Source organism: Colius striatus, chromosome 4 (genome assembly GCF_028858725.1).
Source record: "Colius striatus isolate bColStr4 chromosome 4, bColStr4.1.hap1, whole genome shotgun sequence".
In the NCBI taxonomy this organism is placed as follows: domain Eukaryota; kingdom Metazoa; phylum Chordata; class Aves; order Coliiformes; family Coliidae; genus Colius; species Colius striatus.
This window is the reverse complement of record NC_084762.1, coordinates 34089407-34112990: the sequence shown is the minus strand read 5'-3', so window position 1 is coordinate 34112990 and position 23584 is coordinate 34089407. Positions and strand designations below refer to the sequence as shown.

The 23584-nt window shown below is 37.4% G+C and overlaps 1 protein-coding gene across 7 annotated transcripts in view; it reads left to right on the top strand.

Moving 5' to 3' along the window:
* Positions 1–23584, top strand: part of CARMIL1 (capping protein regulator and myosin 1 linker 1) — a 212858-nt gene that overhangs the window by 147475 nt on the left and 41799 nt on the right. For 4 of the 7 annotated variants that reach the window (XM_061995598.1, XM_061995597.1, XM_061995595.1 and 1 more), the window contains exons 21-29: positions 1400–1593; positions 3777–3845; positions 8374–8467; positions 10713–10811; positions 13026–13154; positions 13405–13536; positions 17155–17330; positions 19099–19186; positions 22125–22274. In XM_061995598.1, the coding sequence (XP_061851582.1) occupies positions 1400–1593; positions 3777–3845; positions 8374–8467; positions 10713–10811; positions 13026–13154; positions 13405–13536; positions 17155–17330; positions 19099–19186; positions 22125–22274 (1131 nt within the window). The remainder of the gene's footprint in view (positions 1–1399; positions 1594–3776; positions 3846–8373; positions 8468–10712; positions 10812–13025; positions 13155–13404; positions 13537–17154; positions 17331–19098; positions 19187–22124; positions 22275–23584) is intronic. The other 3 variants (XM_061995599.1, XM_061995601.1, XM_061995596.1) reach the window with 1 other exon arrangement.

Here is a 23584-nt window from a genome sequence, read left to right as displayed (position 1 = left end):
GCCATACTAATGATGCTAATATTATTTGAGTACATAAAGTAATAAAACAGGGAAACACAGACTTAGGGCATTAACATAGTCATTTAGTAACATCCATTTAAAATAGAAGTAACACATGTGGCTTGTGTTATTGTTAGACTTTCTACTTATAGTCCTGCTGTGCTTTCAATTTTTTATGCATTTCCTCACTTAGAAATGCATTTCTTATTGTGGCAAGCTTTTTGGTTTTCATTCTAATCCAGTGGTGCCTGGAGGCTAGAGTCCCAATATATGGGACTACGAAAGGTGTACACAGTTCAGTTGGTTTATTTATATTAATCTAATCTTTAGGAGTCAAATGTAGGTGCCCTGATTCATCTTTGTGAGATGTTTATTTTCTCATACTGGCAATTTGGAGATTTTTAGGCTCCTAAATTTCATCTGCCTAAGTGGGCGTATAATGACAATACACTCTTCTGTATGAACTCACACTTGATCAAGGGGAATGTTTTGTGGAGTTCTTGTACATCAGCAAAGAAAAAAGTTTAGCAGCTGTAATACCTCTGCAAGATATAGTAGTATGTGTCCAAGGCATGGACAGGCTGTAGTTCTTGAGCTCCTGCCATTGACTGTTGGTACACAGAGTGGAGAGAAGACAGGCGTTTTTAAAAGTTTTCTTAAAGCTTAGAGTGTGACTTGCAGGAGCTCAGTAAAGAAGTTCCAGTTTAATGTAGTATATTAAAAAATGTTACATAAAGATATTGTGATTACAGATGTCAGAACACCACTGTGAATAATACCCATTGACTTACTGATTTTAATACAGAGTTTTCTTATTGGTTGTAATTTCAGACCTGCTACTGTTTTCTGTCTCTTTCCTCCCAAGTGTCCATGCTCTTAGTTGAAGGAACAGATATGCAATATCAATCCTAAAGCTGAAGTAACAAAAGAGTTTAAAGGAATTGTTTTTGCTTTAACAATGTCTCAGATCCTAATTTGCCCTTGGATAAAGCTCTCAGTCTGGAGGAGAGGAGGAGAGTGCTACATAGTTTTATCAGTATCAGGGAAGTAAGATGGTAAAGCAAAATTGACTGGACACTAGAGGTTGTACTGTGAAGCTGGTTGTTGCTCTCTTGCCTCTTTTCAGGTTCCTGCTGTATTAAGTGATACTTAAGTGACTGTAACTGGAGGCACTGTCACTTCATTTTTTTCTTCAAGGTGCTGGAACTTAATCTGTGTGTGTGTAGGTGTTTGATACTTTTACTGTAAGTTATTGACTCCTAATTTATCATGTGTTGTACTTGCAACAAACACAGAGATAACTCTTTGATGCTTACTGCTGTATCCATGAGTTTGGGGAACTTAGAACTTCTTTTGGCTTGTGTTTGAAGAACAAATGCACTATGAGTTCTGTTATCAGTGCCTTTTCTGTGTTCCACAGCCACTGCAGTCATTGTCCCTCGCAGATTCCAAGCTGAAAACTGAGGTGACCATCATTATTAATGCCTTGGGCAGCAATACTTCTCTTACAAAAGTAGATATTAGTGGAAATGCCATGGGAGATATGGGAGCAAAGATGCTGGCAAAAGCCCTACAGATAAACACCAAGCTCAGGTAAGAGAAATTTTATTTTCAGTAAAAGATAGAATGGCTTCATAATACTGACATTGTTGGTTTATTCTCAAGCTATTTCTCTTCAAAACCCTTCTAGGTACAGACATTTTTTAGTGTGTCCATTTGGAAAGATTCTCATCCTTCTTTCCTCTAAAAAAACAAACAAACCCACAAATGAGAGAACCAAATTGTCTCTGCAAATACATTTCCATAATTGAAACTGTAAAAATAAAAATCTAAATTCAATCAGAAACACCTGGTTCTTGTTGGAACAACAGAGCTCTAAATTTCCTAGAATCAAAGAAAAAAAAACCCTTCTTACAGAGCTCTGGATATCATCTGATCCAATGTCCTCAAAGCAGCACCAGCTTTAAAGCTGTACAAGATTGCTCAGGGCTCTGTCCAGGCAGGTTTTGAGGCTTTTCAGGTACAGAGTTCCACAGTGTCTCTGGGAACTTTTTTTCCCAGTGCTTAGTCTTTCTCTTCTGCTCTGCTCTCCTCTCACTTTCACTGAAGGCTTTCCCATCAAAGAAAATTTCTGGTACTTGAGTGGGAAACTGAAGTAAATTGTTCATTACATTCTGGACTATCAGACTGTAGGAGAACTAAAAGTATGTGGAATTCAGAATGAGTAGCAGCATGGTCCATCCCTCCCCCTGCCAAAAGTGCTGATGGACCTTGGCATCTCTTCTCTGCAACTTCACCCACCTGACAACTTCACTACTTTTTAGCACGTCTGGCACTGATGGCTTGAGAGTATTATTTTTTTCTATCCAGCATGTGATTAGCAAACAGTAAAACCTTCAATCAGCACGAATCTGTATTTGGTCCTGTAAACATGTCACATCATCAGGAAAGCTAATCCTCATTCCTCCTCTTGTCAGACTGTGGAGATGAACCTTCCTCAGCGTATTGTGTGTGTGAAGAGACCAGTTTACGCTTAGTCTTCAAACATTTGTTCCCTGGAGGATAAGAAATTCCCCAGAACAGTCCTGACTATTTTATTTAGAAACAGGGATCCTCGTCTTTGCATTGCTATGCCCAAAATGAATATTGCAAATGTAAAGAAAACCGTGGAGAGATGGCTTTCGTTTGTGGAATGTATTAACCTGAAATGACCACAGTAGCTGAAGAAATAGAGCCTTGACAGATTTCAGGATGGCAGACTGAAATATTTCACAGTATACTGAATGTCACAGATGACATAATGTCAGTACAGTCTGTGGCGTGATTACAAACTGAATAATGAAATGGTAACTGTCTCTGCTTAAAATGTTATAAAATTACATCTGGGTAGAAATATAAACACACTTCCCAACAACAAAAATATCCAAGATTTGACCCTAAGCATATCTGATCTTTGGAGAGTGAGTGTAGAATTTCTCTTCCCTTTCTTACCTCCATCTTTCCATCTAAAAAATATAATTCTGCAACAGCAGAAGGGTATCAATACCTATAAAACTCTGCCATCTATCTTTTTTTTTAAAACATCAGAAATCTTTGGGTTTGAACTGGTTTTTTTGGTTTTTTTTTTAAGGAACAATTGCAACTAGTGCTCTTGTACAAGCAAGGTTTATCTGCTTGACTGTCTCTTCTGACTACTAATGAGATCTTTGAACGTGTGTTTGCCAAGCAGTCTGCTTGAGTGGTCTAAATTGGGGGAGGAGGGGGAAAGCTTGATCACTCTTATCACAATTGTGTATTCAAAAGAGCTACAGTTTATGCACCTGACCTAATGGCTTTTATTGGCAGCTAGTGATGCTGCATACGGAATCATAGGAACTGTATGATGAGCTCGTACAGGATTAGCCTGCAAATTTTGACCATCAATCAGCATGATTTTTTAAAATACATTTTTCTATCACTGTAGCCATGTAGCCTATGTGGAACATATTGATTGCTTACTGCAGTTTTCTTTTTCTTTTTTTTTTCAGGGTGGGCTTGCCAAGTCCCTTTTAAAGAAAGAGAAACTGAATTTTGTAGTATCTCTGTCCCTAACTTGTGTTGTTCCAAGGTTTTAGCATATAACTAAAGACAAGTTTTGAAAATGTTGTCTCCCACTATAGAACTTTGAACATACAGCACTATGTTCTTTCAATATAGATTTATTCAGTGGTTCTTGTCTAACTAATTTTTGTTCCTTTCCTCTCTCTGTCCCCCCTACCTCCCACACTCCCTGCCAGAACTGTAATATGGGACAAGAATAACATCACTGCCCAGGGCTTCCAGGACATAGCTGTGGCGCTGGAAAAGTAAGTTCTCAAGGAACTGAATGACTGATGGAGAGGCCAAAGACTTAGATCCTGAATAATCTGAGCAGCTTCAGTTCTCACTGCAGTCAATATGATCTGAGAGTGCTGAGCACTCTCATTTTTAAGCATCAGAGTTCTTAATCTAAAGGCAAATTTATGACTTGCATCTTTAAAAAGGATAGAGAAAGTACTCTGTGGCTCTTTCATCTCTACTATCAGCATTAAGGCCATTGAGTTCTGCTGTTAGCATTCAAATTCTGAATTTGAGAATATTTTTCCTTTTCTTCATTCTCTTGTGTTGATAGTACACAGAAATTCTCTTCTAGTCAGTGAATGAAGCTGTGTATAATACCAGAAAATTACTGAAGCATACCTTTGTGATCTATTTTTCCTTTCTCCCAGCAAGTTTCAACTAATAGTGATGCTCCCAGGAACTCAGTTGTGCATCATAATCACTATGGTCTAGATCATTTTGCTTCCCTGAGCTTACTCACAGTTGCAGCCATTACCAGTGATAGATGCTAAATGACTTTCATCTCTCTCCATCCCCATCACAGTTCTTTATATGTTATTATTACTTTTCTTAAGAGGGAAAAATTACAGACTTAAATTAAGAAGCAGTTGCAGTTGTTTCATGTCATTAAATCCTTCAGACGGGAACAAATGCTCTCTTTAGAAGGTGAAGGTAAGATACAATTGCTAGTTTCTAGAAAAGATGTCTTAGAAAACTGTATAACTACTTAGGAGAACATCTTAACCCTGGAAGGTGTCATGAGGCTAGAGCTTATAAAATTGCTCATTCTATGAAATGGCTGTAGTTTATATACATGGTTTCAAAAGGAATTCAGTTGCACTGAAGGGGTAATTATACAAATGATGCATAATTAAGCTATCATCTTGGAGTGATTTCATCGATAGTAATGAATAATAATTTGCAAAGGTTATTTGTCAATTTGCAGACATTTCTCTAGTAGAGAGTAATAGCATGTCCATTTATAAGAAAGACTGGTAGGAAAGAAAATATGTTTATTTTCTGGTTAGCATCAACTTTACTTTTCTATCGTGAAGTGCTTGGATAAACGCATAGAAAGGATGGGGAAATCCCAAGGCAAAAGCAAATCATCTAAGTAGAAAAAAAGAGAAATGCTATAGATAATTTTGTGACATTGCACTTTGTTGAGGTGACATCTCATTTAGCTTGGAAGCTGAGGTCATTTTGTATCTCCTCTAACATTTTAAAACTGATAAAACCATTAATAATATCAGAAACTAAGCCATAAGCATCAAAGTTATAGACTTGCTGGAGAAGGACTGGCAGTACTGGCTGAAAACAATTAGCCTTTAAATGATCCATCTTGAAGACAGATTGAGAAACATCCTCTACCATACAAAAGTTTCCTAAAAATACATGAAATCATCAGTACTCTGTAGGAAAGAATTGCTGCTCCACATGGAATGAAATATATTGAAGATGCTTGGGGGTACACGAGTGTGTTGATTTTGTTCTTAAGAAAAATAGTCATGTACTAAACTAAAAAAGAGGCAAGCTAGGCTTTCCTAGTATGATGAAGAGAATTGGGAGGGATTGTCACAGACTTTAAAACAGTCTAGAGTAATCCGAAGAGTGGGTTTTTTCCCCTCCTCCCAGATTTTCTTCTTCTGCTTTTAGTTGTGTGAAAACGTTTTTCCTGCAGGGGAATTTCGGGAGCATGGCTATGGCTGTTGGGTGGGTTGCCCTAAAGGTGTCCCAACCAGCTGATGTGAGATGCTGAGAGGATCTTCTGTAGAGTCCAGTACTGATGTCAGTTCCAGAGAGCACTGAGAACAGTGGGAACCCTAATCAGCCTGGCCATTAAACAGGGACTTGTATCTCTGTAATTTGAATACAAAAATAAACATGTGCTCGTGTTCTTTGCAGCTCAGAGCCCCTTCTGTCATAGAACTGTACAGTATTGCCACATATTCATTTCTAAAAGGTGTTATTTCTATATGGACTGACTGAAAAAAATAGCTCGTTTTCCAAAATCTGGTGGGAAATGCTGGAATTTTCTTGCTTTAGCAGTGATATGAAGTTCACATGTCTAAGCCTTCAAAACACATGTTCTTATTTGCACTTTTATAAAAATAGACAGTAAAATCATCACTTTGCAGCAGAGAGTGAATGTTGTGAATGGAGCAGTAGTTACTATGGTGGAAATAACACAGAATAAAATGCAGGACTGTTGTCACACATGCTGTGTGCAGGGGGAAAAACAGGAGGTTTTTGAGACATCCTTTCCAGTCTCTGAGCACCTCTCTGAAATTTGACATCTTTAAAATATAGGCACTTTGCTGAGAGCACCATTGTGATATGAAATTACTGGATTATTGAGTTGATAGATGTACGCTGTTTCAAGAGACAAGTGGAGTGTTAATAAAAAGAAGAATGGAGGAATATTTTAGACTTCAAAGGAAACAGAAAAATGAAGTGTGAAGATAAATGTTGCTCTGATCAAAGTTGAAAAGCGAGCTTTAAATTCTAGATTTCTTTTTTTTTTTTTTTAAATTTATTTTTTGTCTCTGAGAGACAGTTAATTCTTAGATGAAAATGAAGTAGCCTTCTGATACAGTGCTGTCTGCTTGAAAGGAAATCAAGTGCACTTTCCTTAGGATAGCAATCATCTTAAGTTTTGTCACTATGTGTCCGTAAAATCTCCTTGCCTTTTTATCCCCTTCCTCAGTGTGTATGTCTCTGTATTTGAGGGAGGATGCACTAAACCTTTGACTAAATTTAATTTAACATAGAATTACTAGCGTGAGAGCTGTCAATTATAAATTTCAATGAATGGGATGTATTAAATGTCAAACAGCTGCAGAGATACTTTGAAATCTACCTTTGCTTCTTTTTAACCAAGTAAATACCACATCTGCCAAGTACTAGTCAGAAAATCAGCAAGTTCTGTAATTATTATCTGTCTCTCCACTCTGTATCTTTGACATTTAAAAATTTTCCCCATCCCAGTGGACAGATACTTATTCATTGTTTCATATTATATGAGAATACATAACAGGGCCTTTACAGTAGGCACAGTACTTTTGAAGGATAAGACAGCTAGAAAGAAAAGTTAATTTTCTGTGTGTGATGCAGCAGGCAGTTGGACACTGTGGAAGGACAGGGTCTTTGCTGACTCCACGTGAGTAACTATCTGCCGCCAAGAGCTATATATCACCATGTTTACATTGGAGAAGATGTGTAGAAGTCTTCTGTTATCATTAAAGGTAAAATATTGGATAGTATCAGTGAGGAATCTATGTGTTTAGCAATTCAAAAGACCACTGTCCTTCAGAGAGTGGTGTTACATGTGGCTAAGCAACTGGTGGGAGAGGAAGTGAAAGAACTTTACAGTGTCACAGCAGTTAAGGTATCTACTGCTGGGAGTTAGTGCATATAGTGAGGGATGGGTCCATTGAAGTCAATGGAGTTGACTTAGTTGAAATTGTTACTGTTTAAGTACTCGCAAATAGTTCCAACCATACTCCTGTAGCAATGGAATAGGACCAGACAGTTTTTGAGACATTTGCAGACAGTCAAAGAAGGAGGAAGATATTTATGGGAAATTAAAACTAACTGAAAATAGGAAGAAAAATTTCCTTTCAAGGTTTTAAGAACACCTTGCTCTTTTTTTATTTCATTTGTTTAAATGTGAAGATGTGTGGACATACCACTGCACGTAGTATTTCAGGTTTAACTGTGTCATGGTAGACAATTTGGGTTCTCAGAGTTTAAATACAGTTTTGACTTGAGTCAAAACCTTATCACAGAATCACAGAATGGTAGGGGTTGGAAGAGCCTTCTAGAGATGATCTAGACCAACACTTATAAAGCAGTTTCACCTCAATCAGATCAACTAGGAATGCAATTGTCTTTATTATCTTTGTCTCATATCACAGCAGATAAATGAAACCATGGAAATATTTTGTAAACAAATAAGTAACAGGCAGGGAGCAATTGTTTACATCAAGTAACACGGAGATGTTACACTTATTTTGTCAGCTTTTATTAAAAATTCAGCAAGTGTCTTCAACTCACTGTAAACACAAGAGTTATTAAATAGTACATTTTTGACACTCAGTCTCTTAGTTGCGATTTATCCGTTACTGAATATTTCCATTTAGACTTAGATCTGACAAAATTGCCATCACTCTCTGTTCTGTTTTGATATCGGAAAAAGTGATTCAGCATTGTGCACAAAGGTGCAGAGGGCAGCAAGGCTTTTAATTGATAGCCACTGGGCACTGGCCACTTAACTGCATAATTTGCTTTTCAAAATCTCCACCTCTATCCGGTGGTAAAGAAGAGTTGGCAGCAAGAAGGAACATACTTGACTCCAATTAGTCCACTTAAAACTGTGAAAAATACATTCTTAGTACCTTGCATAGACAAGCTAGATGCATCTTATTTCTCCCTTCTAGTTTATTCTCCATAAAGAAGCATAGAAATTAGGTTAATTTATACTGTTAAACAACCTTATTTTTAATTTTTGTTTAGGAATTATACTTTGAGATTCATGCCTATTCCGATGAATGATGCTTCCCAAGCACTCAAAACAAACCCTGAGAAAACAGAAGAGGCACTGCAAAAGGTATTGCATATACCACCAACATACAGAAATAAAATCACTACAAATAAAGTCATAATTTTAAGTGGCAATGATTTCATGCTTGGATGAGTAAGAATTCTGGGCTAGGTTCGTGGATTCTTTAATTTGCTTGGGCATATATGTGGTGATCAAGTGCTGCAAGGGCCATGTAAGGCTTTTTATTCCAAATAATGTTTGGAGCGGAGACTGATGGAATGCAATGGTGTAGTATCAAAAAGTCAGAACTAAACAAGTGTAAACTATACCTCATGTTGCTGTATACATACCTATGAAAGGGAGAGTTCAAAACTGGCACGTTTGTTACATATGTGCTTGCGTGTATTTCCATGTGCACATGCTTATTGCTATGTGGGTTTTTGTTTTGTCGTAAAAAGTGCAGTCAGCACTGTACAAGAGAAAGGGTGGTCTTTAATTTGGGGGAGGATAAAAACATTTACTGCCTGTGTTTTATACTGTTTTGTACAATATTCACACATTATATTGCCCTAACTGCACCATGTTTCTTTTGATGAAGAGGTGTTAACGGTGTTTGTAACTATTCCACTTGCATTAGTTATAAAACTCTCAACTGAGTTTTGATGTACTCATTCTTGTGAGCTACAAATGAGCCTCCTGCATACAATTCACATCTCTTTAATGAGTATCTTTCCTTCAGCCAGGGTGAGGTCAAAAAAAACACCTTACAGATCTTACAGATGACTCTGATCAAAACGCAAATGTCTCATGATCCTTATTAGTAAAGAACTTTTCAGTAAATTGATTCTTAGAGGGGGAAATGCTGGTAGTTAGTGCCTTTTTATTTGATGCATAAAAATGATCTAAATTTTGCTTTAAACAATCTGAATAATGGAGGATGAACATATTTCTTACATCTTATTTAAATAACCATAGATAGATTCATATCTAGAGTGATAGATGTGTCTCAAAAAAGTATTGTAAAGCTTCTGGCTGTGGGAATTGAAATTCTACATGTGAAGTAGTCATTATGTACAGTTAGCATTTTCTTCTATTCATTTGAAAGTTGCTAAAGCTGTTTGGCCCTGAGTTGGTTTTAGCATGTGTGGTTCAGACTTTCTTCACAAAACAGAAAGAAAGAAAGGTAAAAGTCTTGGGAGCAGTGCTGTGAAGGTGTTTGACTCCATGCATGTAAGAATGCCTGCCCAACCACCCACATGGGCTGAGTTGTCATGCCCACTGCAGGGACACCCAAATGGACTGACTGGGATCTCAGGAGGTTCCATAAGCTTCAGCACACCACACCAGCTTGAGTACAGTGGGAATGCTCCTGGCTGTGGTCCAGCACCAGATGGACATAGTAGCTAACTCCCTAAGCTCTGATATCTCTGCAGCACACTTTGTGCATACAGTGTGAGCAGACTGGATAAACCCTACACTGCTGTGAGGCATCATCAGACTGTGACAGTTCTTGCTGCTGATGTAGTTTCAGAGGTGACCATCCCTATTGGTCTCTGCCTCACAACCTGCTGGCTGCTCCACCCATCCTGTTCCCGTCTCTTCCTTTCAGACTAGATCCATCACCTTTCATGAACCTTAAACAGCTTATCACTATGGTTTTTTTTTTCGTTTGGCTAAGTTTGATAGAGCCAGGTTAGGGTGTTACTTTATATGCCATTAAGCTGCTGATGGATTGTCACTGCTGGTGACTATTGTGGCAGGCTGTGACAAGCAGCTGTAAGAAAGAATCACTTGTCTTTGAAGAGCGCTTACATACTGCTTAGCCTTAAGTGACTTTTGAACTGAAACTCCAGTTTCAGTTAGACACTTTTAAATATTTTGTCTTCTCTCCAACCCATACTGCTATTTAAATCTGTGCCTTCACAGTGAGGCAAATGCATCTAAAAGAAATCAATCAACTGTCTTGTGGTTACTGTCTCCAACATCTCATCGATAGAGTCACTTCAAATATGTCTTAAACCTGGATCACTACCTTTGTCAGTGTAACTTAGGAAATTGTTCAAAATAGGAGACTAGTTCAGAAAACACTGGCAAAACCACAATGTTTAATCATGTTTCACTAGTCTATGAGTGAATGAATGTTTGCCAATGTGATTGTTAAGCACTGAGACACAGAATAAGGTTTGCAAGATAACAAACAGGCAGTTTTTCCTATTAATCCGTATTTCTGATACAACAGTAAAATTAAAAGCATATTAGCTTTGCAATGCAGGGAGTCAGATCAATTTCCTAACCTGGCTTTGTTTTTTAGATAGAAAACTACTTGCTTCGTAATCACGAGACCAGGAAGTACCTACAGGAGCAAGCGTACCGGCTGCAGCAAGGCATTGTTACCAGTACCACTCAACAGGTGAGAACTTGTTCCTTACCAGTACTTCTGAAATCCGCCTGGAGACAGACTTCTCTCTCATTCTGCCAGAGTAGCTTAAACCAAAATGTGCCTCATAGGTTATACTTGTTTTCCAAGAAATAATGATCATCAATGACAATATTTTTAGAAGGAAAAAAAGCTTTTCTGATAAGGAGGTGTTGTCACAGAATCGCAGAATCTTAAGGGTTGGAAGGGACCTCGAAAGATCATCTAGTCCAACCCCACTGCCAGAGCAGCATTGTCTAAAGTAGGTCAAGCAGAGAAGGAGACTCAACAACCCACCTCAGCAGCCTGTTCCAGTGCTCCATCACAGTACTGTGTAGAGAAAGACCCAAGCTGTTTCTGAATGAACTGCTGTTGGAACTAAGAACAGTTCAGTTCATTTGTGCTTTGTAGTCTGACTTTTCAGCAGGCTCTCATCAGCATGAAAAGCATCGTCATCATAAGACTTTGCTAATTCTGGTATCTGAGTCAGTTCCAGTCTCTGTCTAGTACAGAGGAAATACCCTTAGGTACCACTAGAGCAAATAGCCTTACAGAGTAAGGCATCATCTCCCTTACACCTGCAGAACTCTGGGTATCATGAGAAGCTCCTCTTTGAGGGGGGGAACAAAGGAAGTCTTCCATGCTCTTTATAGTCTGGACAGATGAAAAGACTTGCTCTTTGATACAGCCCAAAATATTGTTTGAAGTTGGGAAGATTTTGTGTTTCGTCAGCCATTACCAGGTATCACAAATGCTTCATATTCCTTTGGGGCTTTTTTGATGTTGTTTTTTGTTGTTGTTTTGTTTTGTTTTGCATTTAGTGGGATGGCATTTTATTACTAGAACCTGAAATTACCCTCCAATCTTTCTGCAGAGAAAATGGTATATGGAGATGTACTGTCACTAAAAATTGCAAGAGCAGCATCACTTTATTTTAGTAATTTATCTATTCTAATGCCAACTTTTTTCCCTCCAAGTTGTTAATCTTCATATTAATTAAGTTTAGATCTTTTTATAGCTTGGTGGTTTTAGTTGTACTTTTCCCCAGCAACCACATTCATATCAGGTTTCAGCAAATGTAACTTATTGTTATTTTGAAAGTAGAATAAAATTACTCATTTTATTTAAATTGTGTACAATATGAACGAATTTTAAGAACAATTTTAAGAGAGAGATGGAAAATATTTTCTAGTTAGCATGATGGAATTGCATTATTATTTTCAGAGTGTGTTTCTTTGGGATTTTTTAGTTCAGATGTCCCAATGAGATTTTCACCTGTCTAATAATTGATTAGCTTTTTGTACTTGTACAAAAAAACCACCCAAAACCCTTTGAAGAGGAAGAATCTTGGGGACCAGAAAAAGAGCATACTGTGAAATTATTTCAGATCTCGTTGCTAATGATATATGATACTCAAACCCTAGACATCCTATAATAACACATGCACTCAGATGTTGCATCAAAATGTCAGGTAGCCAGTTCTAATGTGTAATGATAAAGACTTAACTGTTTTTTATCTCTCTGCCTCGCATATCTTAATCAAAACCGACTATATGTCAGACAGTGTTGTTGATTTGTCTTGTAAGGATACAGATATACCACCTGCCCTGTATTTTCAGCATGTTGAAGAAATTGTGTTGCAGATACAGATTTAAATTAAATTTATACCCCTGTGAAAAGTCTGATGGAATCTTCTGCTTTTGTAATATAATTCCCTTGTAACCAGGAATATTTGCATTTTGAGAGAATGTCCCAGAAGCCTGCACATCTGTGTTTTGCTTAGACAGGAGAAATCTGTGTTGGTATTTGTCGAATGGATCGTGACAGAGCTTGCTTCCATTGTCTGAAGTTCTTAACGACTCAGGGATCTTTGGAGTGTTAGATATATTGACAACATTTTCAGCATTAAACTTGCTCTGGAAAACATAACAACACTTTAACTGAATAACTTGGTGGTAGAAATATTGAAACTTTTTTTTTTGTAAATGGTAAAGTTTTATTTATTTTTCCAGTGGTTACCTGTGGTTTTATGAGATGTAATGCTTTCCTTCAGTGGCACTAATATACTTCAAGGCTCTGATCATGCATTTCCAGATTGTTACTATAAATTTCATCATACTACTGTTGGTTTTCTGCTTAGACTGAATTCAGTTTGTGTTTGACCAACATTCTGATGCTTTACCTTTTCTACTTCTTTTGTTCAAGTAGATGATTGACAGAATATGTGTAAAAGTGCAAGATCATCTCAACTCTTTAAGAAACTGTGGTGTGGATGCTGTACAGGAAGATGTCAAATCTGCAGAACGGCTTATGCGGGATGCTAAGAACTCCAAAACAGTAAGCCTTTCTCAGCATACTGGTAACATGAAGAATAGTCCAGCATGTGCTTGTAGTTTCTTTCCTTTTTGGAAGTTAAAATAACAGGATAGCAAAAAAGTGTATTTTCTTCAGATGATCAGCTGTAAGTGGCAAACAATTCAAACTTACAAAGACATTGATATTGCAAAGAGATTTCCTCTTTTTCGTCCAGATTTGAGGACATGTAATGTTGAACCTGCTTTCTCAAGATATTCTTTCTGTCTTACAGCTTTTACCAAATCTGTATCATCTTGGTGGAGCTTCTTGGGCAGGAGCAAATGGTTCACTCTCCAATCCAATCCAAGAGACACTTGAATCCATGGCTGGAGAAGTCACAAGGGTTGTGGATGAGCAGCTTAAGGTCTGTGGTTACATGTATTTAGAAATATTAGAAATAACTAAACCTGAAATCTGTTGCTAAATGCAAATGTGCCACATGTTAAAAATTTAATTTGTATGTAAGTTATCTTTTATTGGTTTCTTACAACTTTGTGCCTTGTTATCTGGATACTTACCCAATTGGGTAAAAATTGCTTTAGTGTTTGCAATGGACAGAAAGAGTATATACTATTTATTATTGTCTTATCTTCTAGGAGGGGAAGACTGATTAATTGCTCCTTAGAGCTTTAATAAAGGCATCTCTCAAGTGCCCTAAAAAGTCTCACGCCCTGGAGAAAAGTACTCACTAGTAAATGTATCCTGAAAGCTGCTTTTCTGTAAACTCCATTGCAGATTTGTTTTTACCCTGTGACCAGTTTTGAACCTGGTGCGGAATTCCAACATTTAACTGTTTAGTTCCAACAACTTGGAAATATTAAGAGTGCCCCAATAGTTAGTACAGGCAGCTTTACAGGAGATCTTTTCACAAGTTCCATGTTAAACCCCAGTTCATGAAAGAAATGTCATTGGTCTGTAAATATTTTGACCTGTGTGTTCAGCCAGCTCTTACTCATAAATTTATACCTTCGACTGTGTTAAATCTTACTGTATAATCAGCAAAGAAACATCATAGGTACAATGTGCAAAAGTAACCAATTCAAGAAGAAGTCAAGGTGGGGAAAATTTAGCAACTGTTGGGATCTGTATGGAAGCTGATGAATTTAAAACCATGGCTCTGAAACAGTTCAGATCAGCTTAAGTTTATGACTAAGCTGCCTTGCCTGTGTTTCAATATATTTAAATTTATCACAAAATCTGAAAGTGTCAGTTGAATTCTCAGTTGAAAGAACATAAAATGCTTCAGTCGGTAAGAATATAATGAACAATAATAGTATGGCATTACTAATTACTTTTTTAAAATTAAAAACTTAATGAGGAGGAAAATGGTGCAGAATTTTTAGTATTTTCCTCCCTTCCCCCATTATATGAAATAAGATGAGCATTATTTAATTATTTAATTTAATTGAGTTAATTTCTGAAGACATAAAAATGATTTATTCATAAGATTCTTCCTCATGGAACTTCTAGACTGTTATTGGAATAGGAGTAGTTCTCATGCAGGACTCCTGCACTTAAATAAATCCTGTACGTTTTGGAGAGTCTTAGAAAGAGTGGGGAGGAGAAGCCTCTTCAGCATTTGGAATGTTATTTATAATTTCTGGCATAAGATTGAGTTAATGGGTCTTCGATTTATACTTTTACACATTTACAGCAAGAGGCACTTTAGCTCAGCCATTCTAACTTTCACATTTACTTTTGATTTGTGTGGCATTTAAGCTCAAGTGCCATAGAAGAAACTATAAAGTCATAATGCTTTTTGTGTATTGTAACATTCATTTGTATTAATTTACACGCCAGGCTGAATGGTTTTCCTTTAAGTTCTCTGGTGGTGTACTTTGGGTGGAGGGGGAAACATTGAACGTGGATTAGTTTTGTTTGGGTTTTTTTTTTTTTAGTTATTTAGGACAATTCAGAACATCATCTGAGGTTTATTATTGGTGAAGATAGATAAGGAGCTCACATAAGTACAGTTCTTTTTGTAGTTGTTGGGAAAAAAACATCCTATTTACTGTAAGTGGAGTTTTGATTTTTAGCTTCCATAGCAACCAGAGCCCGATTCTAGAAAAAGTGTTTGGAAATGAGATAAAGTCAATGAATGCTCTTCAGACAAATGAAAGATTTATTCTTTTTTTTAACCTCAAAGAACAGAAAGCAGGGGAAAGAAGAAGTTAGATGAGGAAACACAATATATTGGAGTGAGTTGAGTTGGTCAACGGAGAAATTATATCAAGGCCTTTGCATTTCTCTTCTCCTGCTGGTGTCACTGTGGACACACAGAACCCAGAGAGCTTTTTTTCAGTCAGAAAAAGCGCAAGGGAAAAACATAGGCAAAACAAGCGATGCTTAAGCAAGAGAAGATTGTTTTGTAAGGACAGGAGTGCTTGAACTATTAGTCTTAAAGTCCAGCCTAGTGCAAAAGGCTTTGTTGGCTCTGTTGCTTATTGCATTATTTCCTTTAGATATCACCATCTTCCAGTTCTCTTGCTCATTGTATCTGTCTCCTGAATGTTAGGAGTTGTTAGTTGTGTAGAGGAGTCCATTCTCTTCTTTCTGCACACCTGCTGACTAGCACTTGTGGCCTTGTGACTGAAATGTTTTTGTTAAACAGCTTTCTGAAGATACTTAAAATAGATTTCCTAAGTTGATGGGATTGGAGAGAATTTGAACAAGCGAAAATTTCCAGTCTTGCAAAAAATACTGCTCTGTGTTAATAAATAAATTTGGTTTACTGCACTCAGGATACGTATTGGCATGTAGATAAAACAGGATGAATTTAACATTTAGTTTCTCAAGTGATCCAATAATTGTTTTATACTTTCTGTGGCCCTACCTAACCTTTTTGGATACAAAAACTGAGTGTGATTAAAGATTTTTTAGTGGTACAGGGGACCACTAGTGTTTCTATGTCTCATCCTGATCCCTGTGTGTGTCCATTGGAGATCTCCTGCACTTTTTGTGAGATAAGTTCATACATGGATGATTATGAGAAGGAACATGAGCCCTAACCAGTGCATGTAGTAAGGGCTATTTAGTCTTCTAGTTAGACCTGGGATTTGGAAAAGAAACCAGTAGGTGATTAAAGAGGATTTAAACCAGAATTACCTTTCTCACAGACACAGACAAGAGAGAAATCTGAGGCAATTGAAAGGGATTTGATAGCATTGAAGTATGTTAGGAAGATTTTTCTAAGAGAAAGTCTAAGGGAGAAGAAGTCAACTTAATACCATCAGCAGGAGTGACCTTATTTTAAGAAAAAGACAGATGAGGGGATTGGGGATTGCATGGTCCTGTTTATGGAATGCATATGTTTTTTTCCTGTCCTGGTTTTGGATTTTGATCACTCATGAAAAAAGAATAAGAGTCACTGAGTGCATCTGTTCACTGTGGGCTTCCATATGTATGTAAATGAGATCTATACATTAAAAGTTTGTGTGCCCACTGCAAATTGTACTTGTAGATACTTTTTGATATTTGGCTAGTGTATTCCAGCCTTGTAGAGCATACCAACTTCTCAGCAAGCCTCCTTTTTTCATGCTCTGATGCCTCTTACAAACTGGCAGGTCTGGAGTATTGACGGAAATTACTGATTCAGGGCACAGTTTCAAGCGAAGGCAGCTACGGCAGAGCATCCGTTGCTTCTGCAGCATGCAGAGACAGCAGTGCGAGGTGCACAGAGGAAGCTAATTTATTGTTCTGATAGTTAAACACACTGAGATGTAAATTATTCATATTTGTAAAAGCAAACAAAACCAAAATAGAGTCATTTTCAAGACAAGTATATTGACCTTTCTTAGCTTTATTTTGTAAAATGCTTTTTATATTACAGCTGGATTGCAAAATGGATTGGAAATTAGGAAGAAAAATTACAAAAGCTGCAAGTCTAAAAGTGTCATAATGTTATGCATCAGTATAGTACTGTGATCTTCTGGCTAATAAAAATCTCAGTATCTGATGCTAGCTTTTGCTTACTGTGCTGCAGACACTCCTTGAGTCTATGGTGGATGCAGCAGAAAACCTTTGCCCAAATGTGATGAAGAAAGCTCGCATCCGTGAGGACCTGATTGAGGCTAGCACCGAGAAGATTTCCATCCCACGCACTTTTGTGAAAAATGTCCTCTTGGAGCAATCTGGAATTGATATCCTCAATAAAATTAGGTACTTTAAAGGATCAATCTAACAAAATTGGTTCTAGGATTTGGATTTTGCGTTGCGTGTGTGTTTGTCTGGTAGAAGATTTTTTGAATGCTTTTGTGACTCACAAGAAACTATATTAAGGCATCATTCAAAGAGCAGGAAATTGTCCTACAGGTCTGGTGAACCTTATTTGGGAGATTCGTGTTATTTGGAATCTCCAGGGATGTTAACTTGCTCATTAATGCATGTCCTTCTGTTTTAAGAATTTGTGTTTATGGTACACAAATAACATTTTCATGACTGACACATTTTTTCAGACCCATTTATGTTCTCAGGTAACACCAAATTACTGCAATAGAAGGAAATTGCACTTATTTGCCTTGCAAGTTAACAGTGCTTTCTTTGTTGCTCTGTTTGGCCTTGTCCTGAAGCTGTAGCAATCACCTTAAAATTTTTTGGAAGATGTGCATAGCAGACAGACATACTTGAAAAATGGAAACTTGGATATTCAAATCACAAACCTGGAGCAGAAACACTTACCCTAAACAATTTTTGTTCATTTCTATTAAAAAAAAAATAAATGTGGGGGGAAAGAGGCTTTTACCCGACCTTTTTACTGTTTTGAGGGGCATTTGGGTTAGGGTTTTTTTGTTGTATTCAATGTATACCAGAGAATATATTTAAACAGTATAATGTGGTTGACCTCTACTTAAACTTTTGCAGCTGCCATCATTTGGTTAAGGAATCCTTTCTGTTTGATGGAAAAGTATATCATTTTACATGCAGCACAATTGACAGGAAAAGGTGTTAAAGGCTTTAGCTATGCCTTCGGAATGTTTAAAATGGTTCAGGAAGTAAGTTTTCTTTGCTTCAGTCCAATCAAATCTTAATCCTGAGACAGTAAGCACCCCTTCCCTCTGTAGAAGCTGCAACTACCAGTGGGGTGAGTGTGCCACATAGTCACCCTTTCTGCCTTATATTGTTTGAAATTAATATGTAGATAACTGAGAGAAATCTCTTCATGCTCATTCTTTTCCCACTGTTGGCCACCATTCTACCTCCCCATGAACTGCATTGCCTTTCCAAAGAATTTCCTACCTCCAAAGCCCAAGCCTTTTGTACTATTGCCAAAGAAGGAACCTCAAGAGAGCATGTCAAGGTACACATTTCCTTTATAGAAAGTTACCAGTGAAACCTCAATTCAGTGTATGGGATGTAGTGGTGTTCCACGTATATCTTTGTAAAGGGATTGGCTGATGTAAAGTTCTTGAGACAGAAAGCCGTCACCTAAATCAAAAAGAGGAAGCAAAGTTGTGATGGCAAAGACTGGACAACCAACATTGTACAGTTGTTCTTCAACTGGCAGACAAACACTGAAAGGAGCTGAAGAAATGAGCAGATTGTAGTTATTCAGTGGTCTTAAATAGGCATCACTGCCCTGATCCCATTCATCTGAGATCAATGTTTCTCTGACTTCAGTAATGGAGTGTTCCTTACTGAGTTTCACATGTGTTTTTTATTCAGCTCTGTTACCCAGATGTTTTTATTTCAGCTGTTAGCAAAATGTTAGGAGCAGGTTAAATATGGTACAGAGGCCCTTGTGTTTATTGTGTGATTCATGAGTCTATTTCTGAAACCTGCAGTCATGTATCCTAACACCCTCTAATGTTGTACTTCAAATAAAGTGACAGCACTGTGGATAATCACCACACTGTTGAACTTGTAATAAAGACAAAGTTTTCCTTCATGAATTAAAAATTTCTCTGTCTCTTTTTTAATCCTCATACAGTGAAGTAAAGCTGACAGTGGCTTCTTTCCTGTCTGACCGAGTTGTAGATGAAATCCTGGATGCACTTTCCCATTGCCATCACAAACTGGTGAGTATTTGTATGGTTTATATGTGAATATGCTGGGTATCTTAACAATGCTGTTTATATTCATACCTTGATCAGTTTCTCTTTAGCCACAGCTCTTTTTTTGAAATATGGTTTTATTTTCATGGCATCATTTGAAATATGATCACGAGACTCTTGCCTCTTTGCTTTACAAGAGATAGAACCTCGGAAGAGGCTACGTTATATATTTGTCCTAGTACCTTTTGCACTGTTGTCATACCTTAAACTAAAAATGCCATCAGGATGCAACACTGAGCTATTAGCTAAGAATAGTGACAGTATTTGACCTGGTGAGATGATAAGGACTGGTTACTTAGGAAATTAAAGTATCATTCTTCATAGGAGGGACTGCTGAGACCTCGTTCCCTGAATGGTCACATTTTAAGGCTATCTGGGAAATGTTTTAATAGAAAGGAGTAGAAATGTAGGAAAGAAAAAACTGTTATTTGAAGGTGTTAAGCTGTCAGGAGGCACAGTTATTTATTATAAAGGTACTTGCTTCATCAGAGCAAGAAGAAGAAATGAACAATTGTGTAAACACAAACCCCCCCCCATGTTTATTTCTAATGCATCAGGCCTCTGTAAGGAGAACCCAGGATTGTTGTTTAAAGAAGCCAGTGGGTGGTCACTCTCCTGATTGAAACTGCTCTTCATTTCGGATTTAAATTTCTCTGCCTTCAGCTTATAGTGATTTTTTTTTTCAGATGCTTTTCCTCACAAGATAAGGGAATCTTATATTTTTCTCTTAATTTCCTATCTATGAAAGTGCTAATACACAGAAAACAAATCACTCCCGCTATTTTTTCCTTTCTTTCCTTTTTAAAAAACATATTAAAAATTATTTGAGGGCATGTCTTTGTGATACAGAGCAATATTGTGTAAGATATACAACCTCTGGTCTCAGGAGCATCAGCCTGCTGTGTGAGCATCCATGTTAGTTAGTTGCAGTTGATCCTGGAACAGGCTTAGCTGGCCGTCTCTGTCCAGTGGTATTTCAGAACTTGGACATACACTGACTCCTGCACAGCAAGTTATTTTTTCCAGCCTTTGAGTCATTTCAGTAACAATCACCTACACTTTCTCTAGCTGCTTTAAAATCCTCTTTTAAAATTACAGTCCCCAGAACCAGACAGACAATGCCAATGTTTTAACATAGGAAGGAAATTGGTTTTCTCCTGATATTCTTTACTTTCTATGTTTACCTGGACATGTTCCTATGCAACCTGATCTAGGTGAACCTGCTTCTGCAGGGGAGTTGGACTAGATGATCTCTAAAGGTCCCTTCCAACCCCTACCATTCTGTGATTCTATGGAGATAAGAATTCCTTCCTTTTGTCAGACTTTCAGTGGTAGCTCATTTTCAGAGCTAGGTTTGCTAGATCTCCCTCCCACCAACATCTTCTGGACACTTGACACTTATTGCTTTGCAGGACTGTGTCCATAGCTCATTGACACTTCCTAAGGAATGATTATCTGTGCATTTGATTTGAGTTGATTTACTTTGTGATCCATTTTGGCCTGCTTTTGTAACACGTCCTTTTCACTATTGAACTCTCTTATTTTCTGTTAGCTGTAGATTATTTCAGATAGCATAGGACTGATGAAAACATTGAAGAGTACGGATCTTAGAAAAACTGGTAGAGGAGCTCCTGTCTAATTTGTCAGTGTTAACTGACAGCTGCAATCTGAGAGTTGGCAGCTAGTTCTTAAAACAGCAAAGATTAAATGCACTGACAGAGTTCTGTGCCAGCTCCTTAAATTGAAGTGTCATGTACTACTAATTCAGCCACCTACATTGACTGTGTATGTTGTATTGACACAATAGTGTTTGAGGCAAATTTGGAAAATAAACCTTGTTCACCAAGACCTGAGTTTCCCTAATGTGATGATGATTAGCATTAATTATTATTCTGGCCATCTTAGTATGATTAAAGATAAATCTGTAGCAGCTCTCTAGTTGTTTTTCATGAGTAGACATTAGACTTAAGTGAGCTATAATCGACTCAGGTCATATATTTACCCTTTTTGATGGTTAACAAAACCACAATCCACTGGTTGTAGGGAACTGTGTTAAGCAGTGGACTACCACTCTCTCTAGCTGCCTCTTTAAAAAGCTAATCTCCAAATACTTGCTTTTAACAAATATTGTTTAATATTCTCTTTAGTTACCAACAGAACTAGAAAATATTTCATCATTTACCTGAAAACATGAACCCACTCCATTCCAAGTACAATCCAGGGTAGTTTATAAAACGTCCTCTGTGTTCTTAGTAATAGCTTCTGCTATGCAGGTCTAAAAATGGATTTCATTACTATTAGAATTTTTCCTCTGATTTTACCCACTGATACTTAGTAACAGTGAAGATTTCTTTTCATGGTAGCATCTCTCTATTTCTTTGAGTGAAACAGAACTGAGGCATTTAACAGAGCTTTCCTGGTAGTGAGTGATAACATTTTATCCATCTAATAATTACGAAAATTACGTTAGCAGAAATTGTACATGTCTTTGTGTTATTTAATTAAAAAAACCCAACAAACAAACCAAACAGTCTAGCACAAAGCTTCTCTTCCACCGCTTTGTTTTCTTAAAACAAAGACAGGACAAATGCTGAGAAAGCCCTGTAATGTTATTACAAGACAAAAGCAGGATGACTATTTATCTGATCTTTTTTCTTTTCATTTTTCTTGTTAGACTTTCTCCTTTCCTCCTTAGAATGTGTGGAAAAAAAAGGGATTTTTCATTTAAAAAAAAGGAAAAAAAACACCCTACAAAACAAGCCCTGAAGATCATCACACACAACTGAGCTTTGCTTTTGTAATAGTTCTTCTAAGATCTATACTCACTTAAGTTCTGTAAGCTTTCTGGTTGGGTTTGGTTTGCCTTTTTTAACAGATTGCTTGGTGTGTCTTTTGCCTCCAGGCTGACCATTTGACCAGACGTGGCAAACCACTTCCACAGCAGGAATCGCTAGAAATTGAGATAGCCGAAGAAAAACCAACTAAACGCTCTATCATCACAGTTGAGGAATTGACAGAGATAGAACGTTTGGAGGACCTGGACACTTGTATGGTAAGAGACTTTCCTCAGTTCATTTGGTTAAGCACACAAATAACCGGAAGAAAAATGTTTTGCAAAATGTCATTTGGCAGTTTCATGATTATCAGGAAACTCAAGTTAGGAATTTGCTTCTTAGAAAAAAATAAATGCTATCTTTTGAACATTCTGTCTGAGTTGCATATTGTACTGCTCAGTAAAGGAAAAGCTTTTGTCTTCATTTCTCATTTCCTGGTACCTATTCAAGGGCCTTTCCCTTGCATGCATTGTTACAATGCAATAGACCTCTCCTCCACTGGCCACAGTTTCACAGAGGTTCAGTTGGAGTAATCAATTGCACCGTGTTATCCTTTGACAACATGCTGTTTTCTGCCTTTGGTTTCTGTTTTCTACCTTTGACTTCATTAGACTTGACAGATTCCTCTGAGCTAGTACAAAAAATGCTTCTGCCTGGAAGTTATATTATCGATCACAGACAGAAGTTGATTTTTCTAAAATTGGCTTTGTGTGTGTGGAAGTATTCTTGAAACCTCGAGAATGGGCTGCAAGTGACAGTACAGGGCAAGGTTTGGAAAAGTAATTGAGTTAGGAGTGTGAGATTTAGTAAAAATACGGAACATAAGTCACTGAAGTGCCTTACAAAATCCCATGTGTGACACATCATAATTCTTTACAAGATGTAAATCCACAGAATTACAAATAAATAGGTTGCTAACTGCTTTCAACCTCAAATACCATTCCATCCAGCTCAGTCTCTCGAGGAACTCTGCGGTGGACAGGAGCTTCAAGGGGCATTTATCTATTAGAATGTAGCTCAATGGGTGGTCACTGCTGCAAGGGACGGGCTTTCCCTTCTGCACTTCTACCTGGCTCCTTGGCCATGTGCATTCACACGAAGCTAAACTGGCAGAAAAATAGTTGCATTTTTTTGTAGAAGAAGATTTGTTCATTTTGTTGATTTTGATGATTCAGACAGATACATCTCAGGAGAAGGAGTAGCAGGGTAGCTCCTTTCTGCATCAACTCTGTTAGTCTTGCTTACCTGTAAAACAAAAGCACACCTTTATTGGAAATATCAGTGTAAAATAGTTCTATCTCTCTTCCAAATCCCTCCCTTCACTAAGATTTTATTCAATGCAATATTTGAACATTACAAATCCCTGTGAGGCATATGATCTTGATGGTATCATCTGGCTCATCACTGATACTATCAAGTTCCAGAAGCTTTCTGTAGCCAACATTCAGTAATCATTTTGAGCCCTAAATACTATGGGAGAGACATTCCAGTAAAATGTGTGGCATCTTAACACCGTACGTGTAAGTTA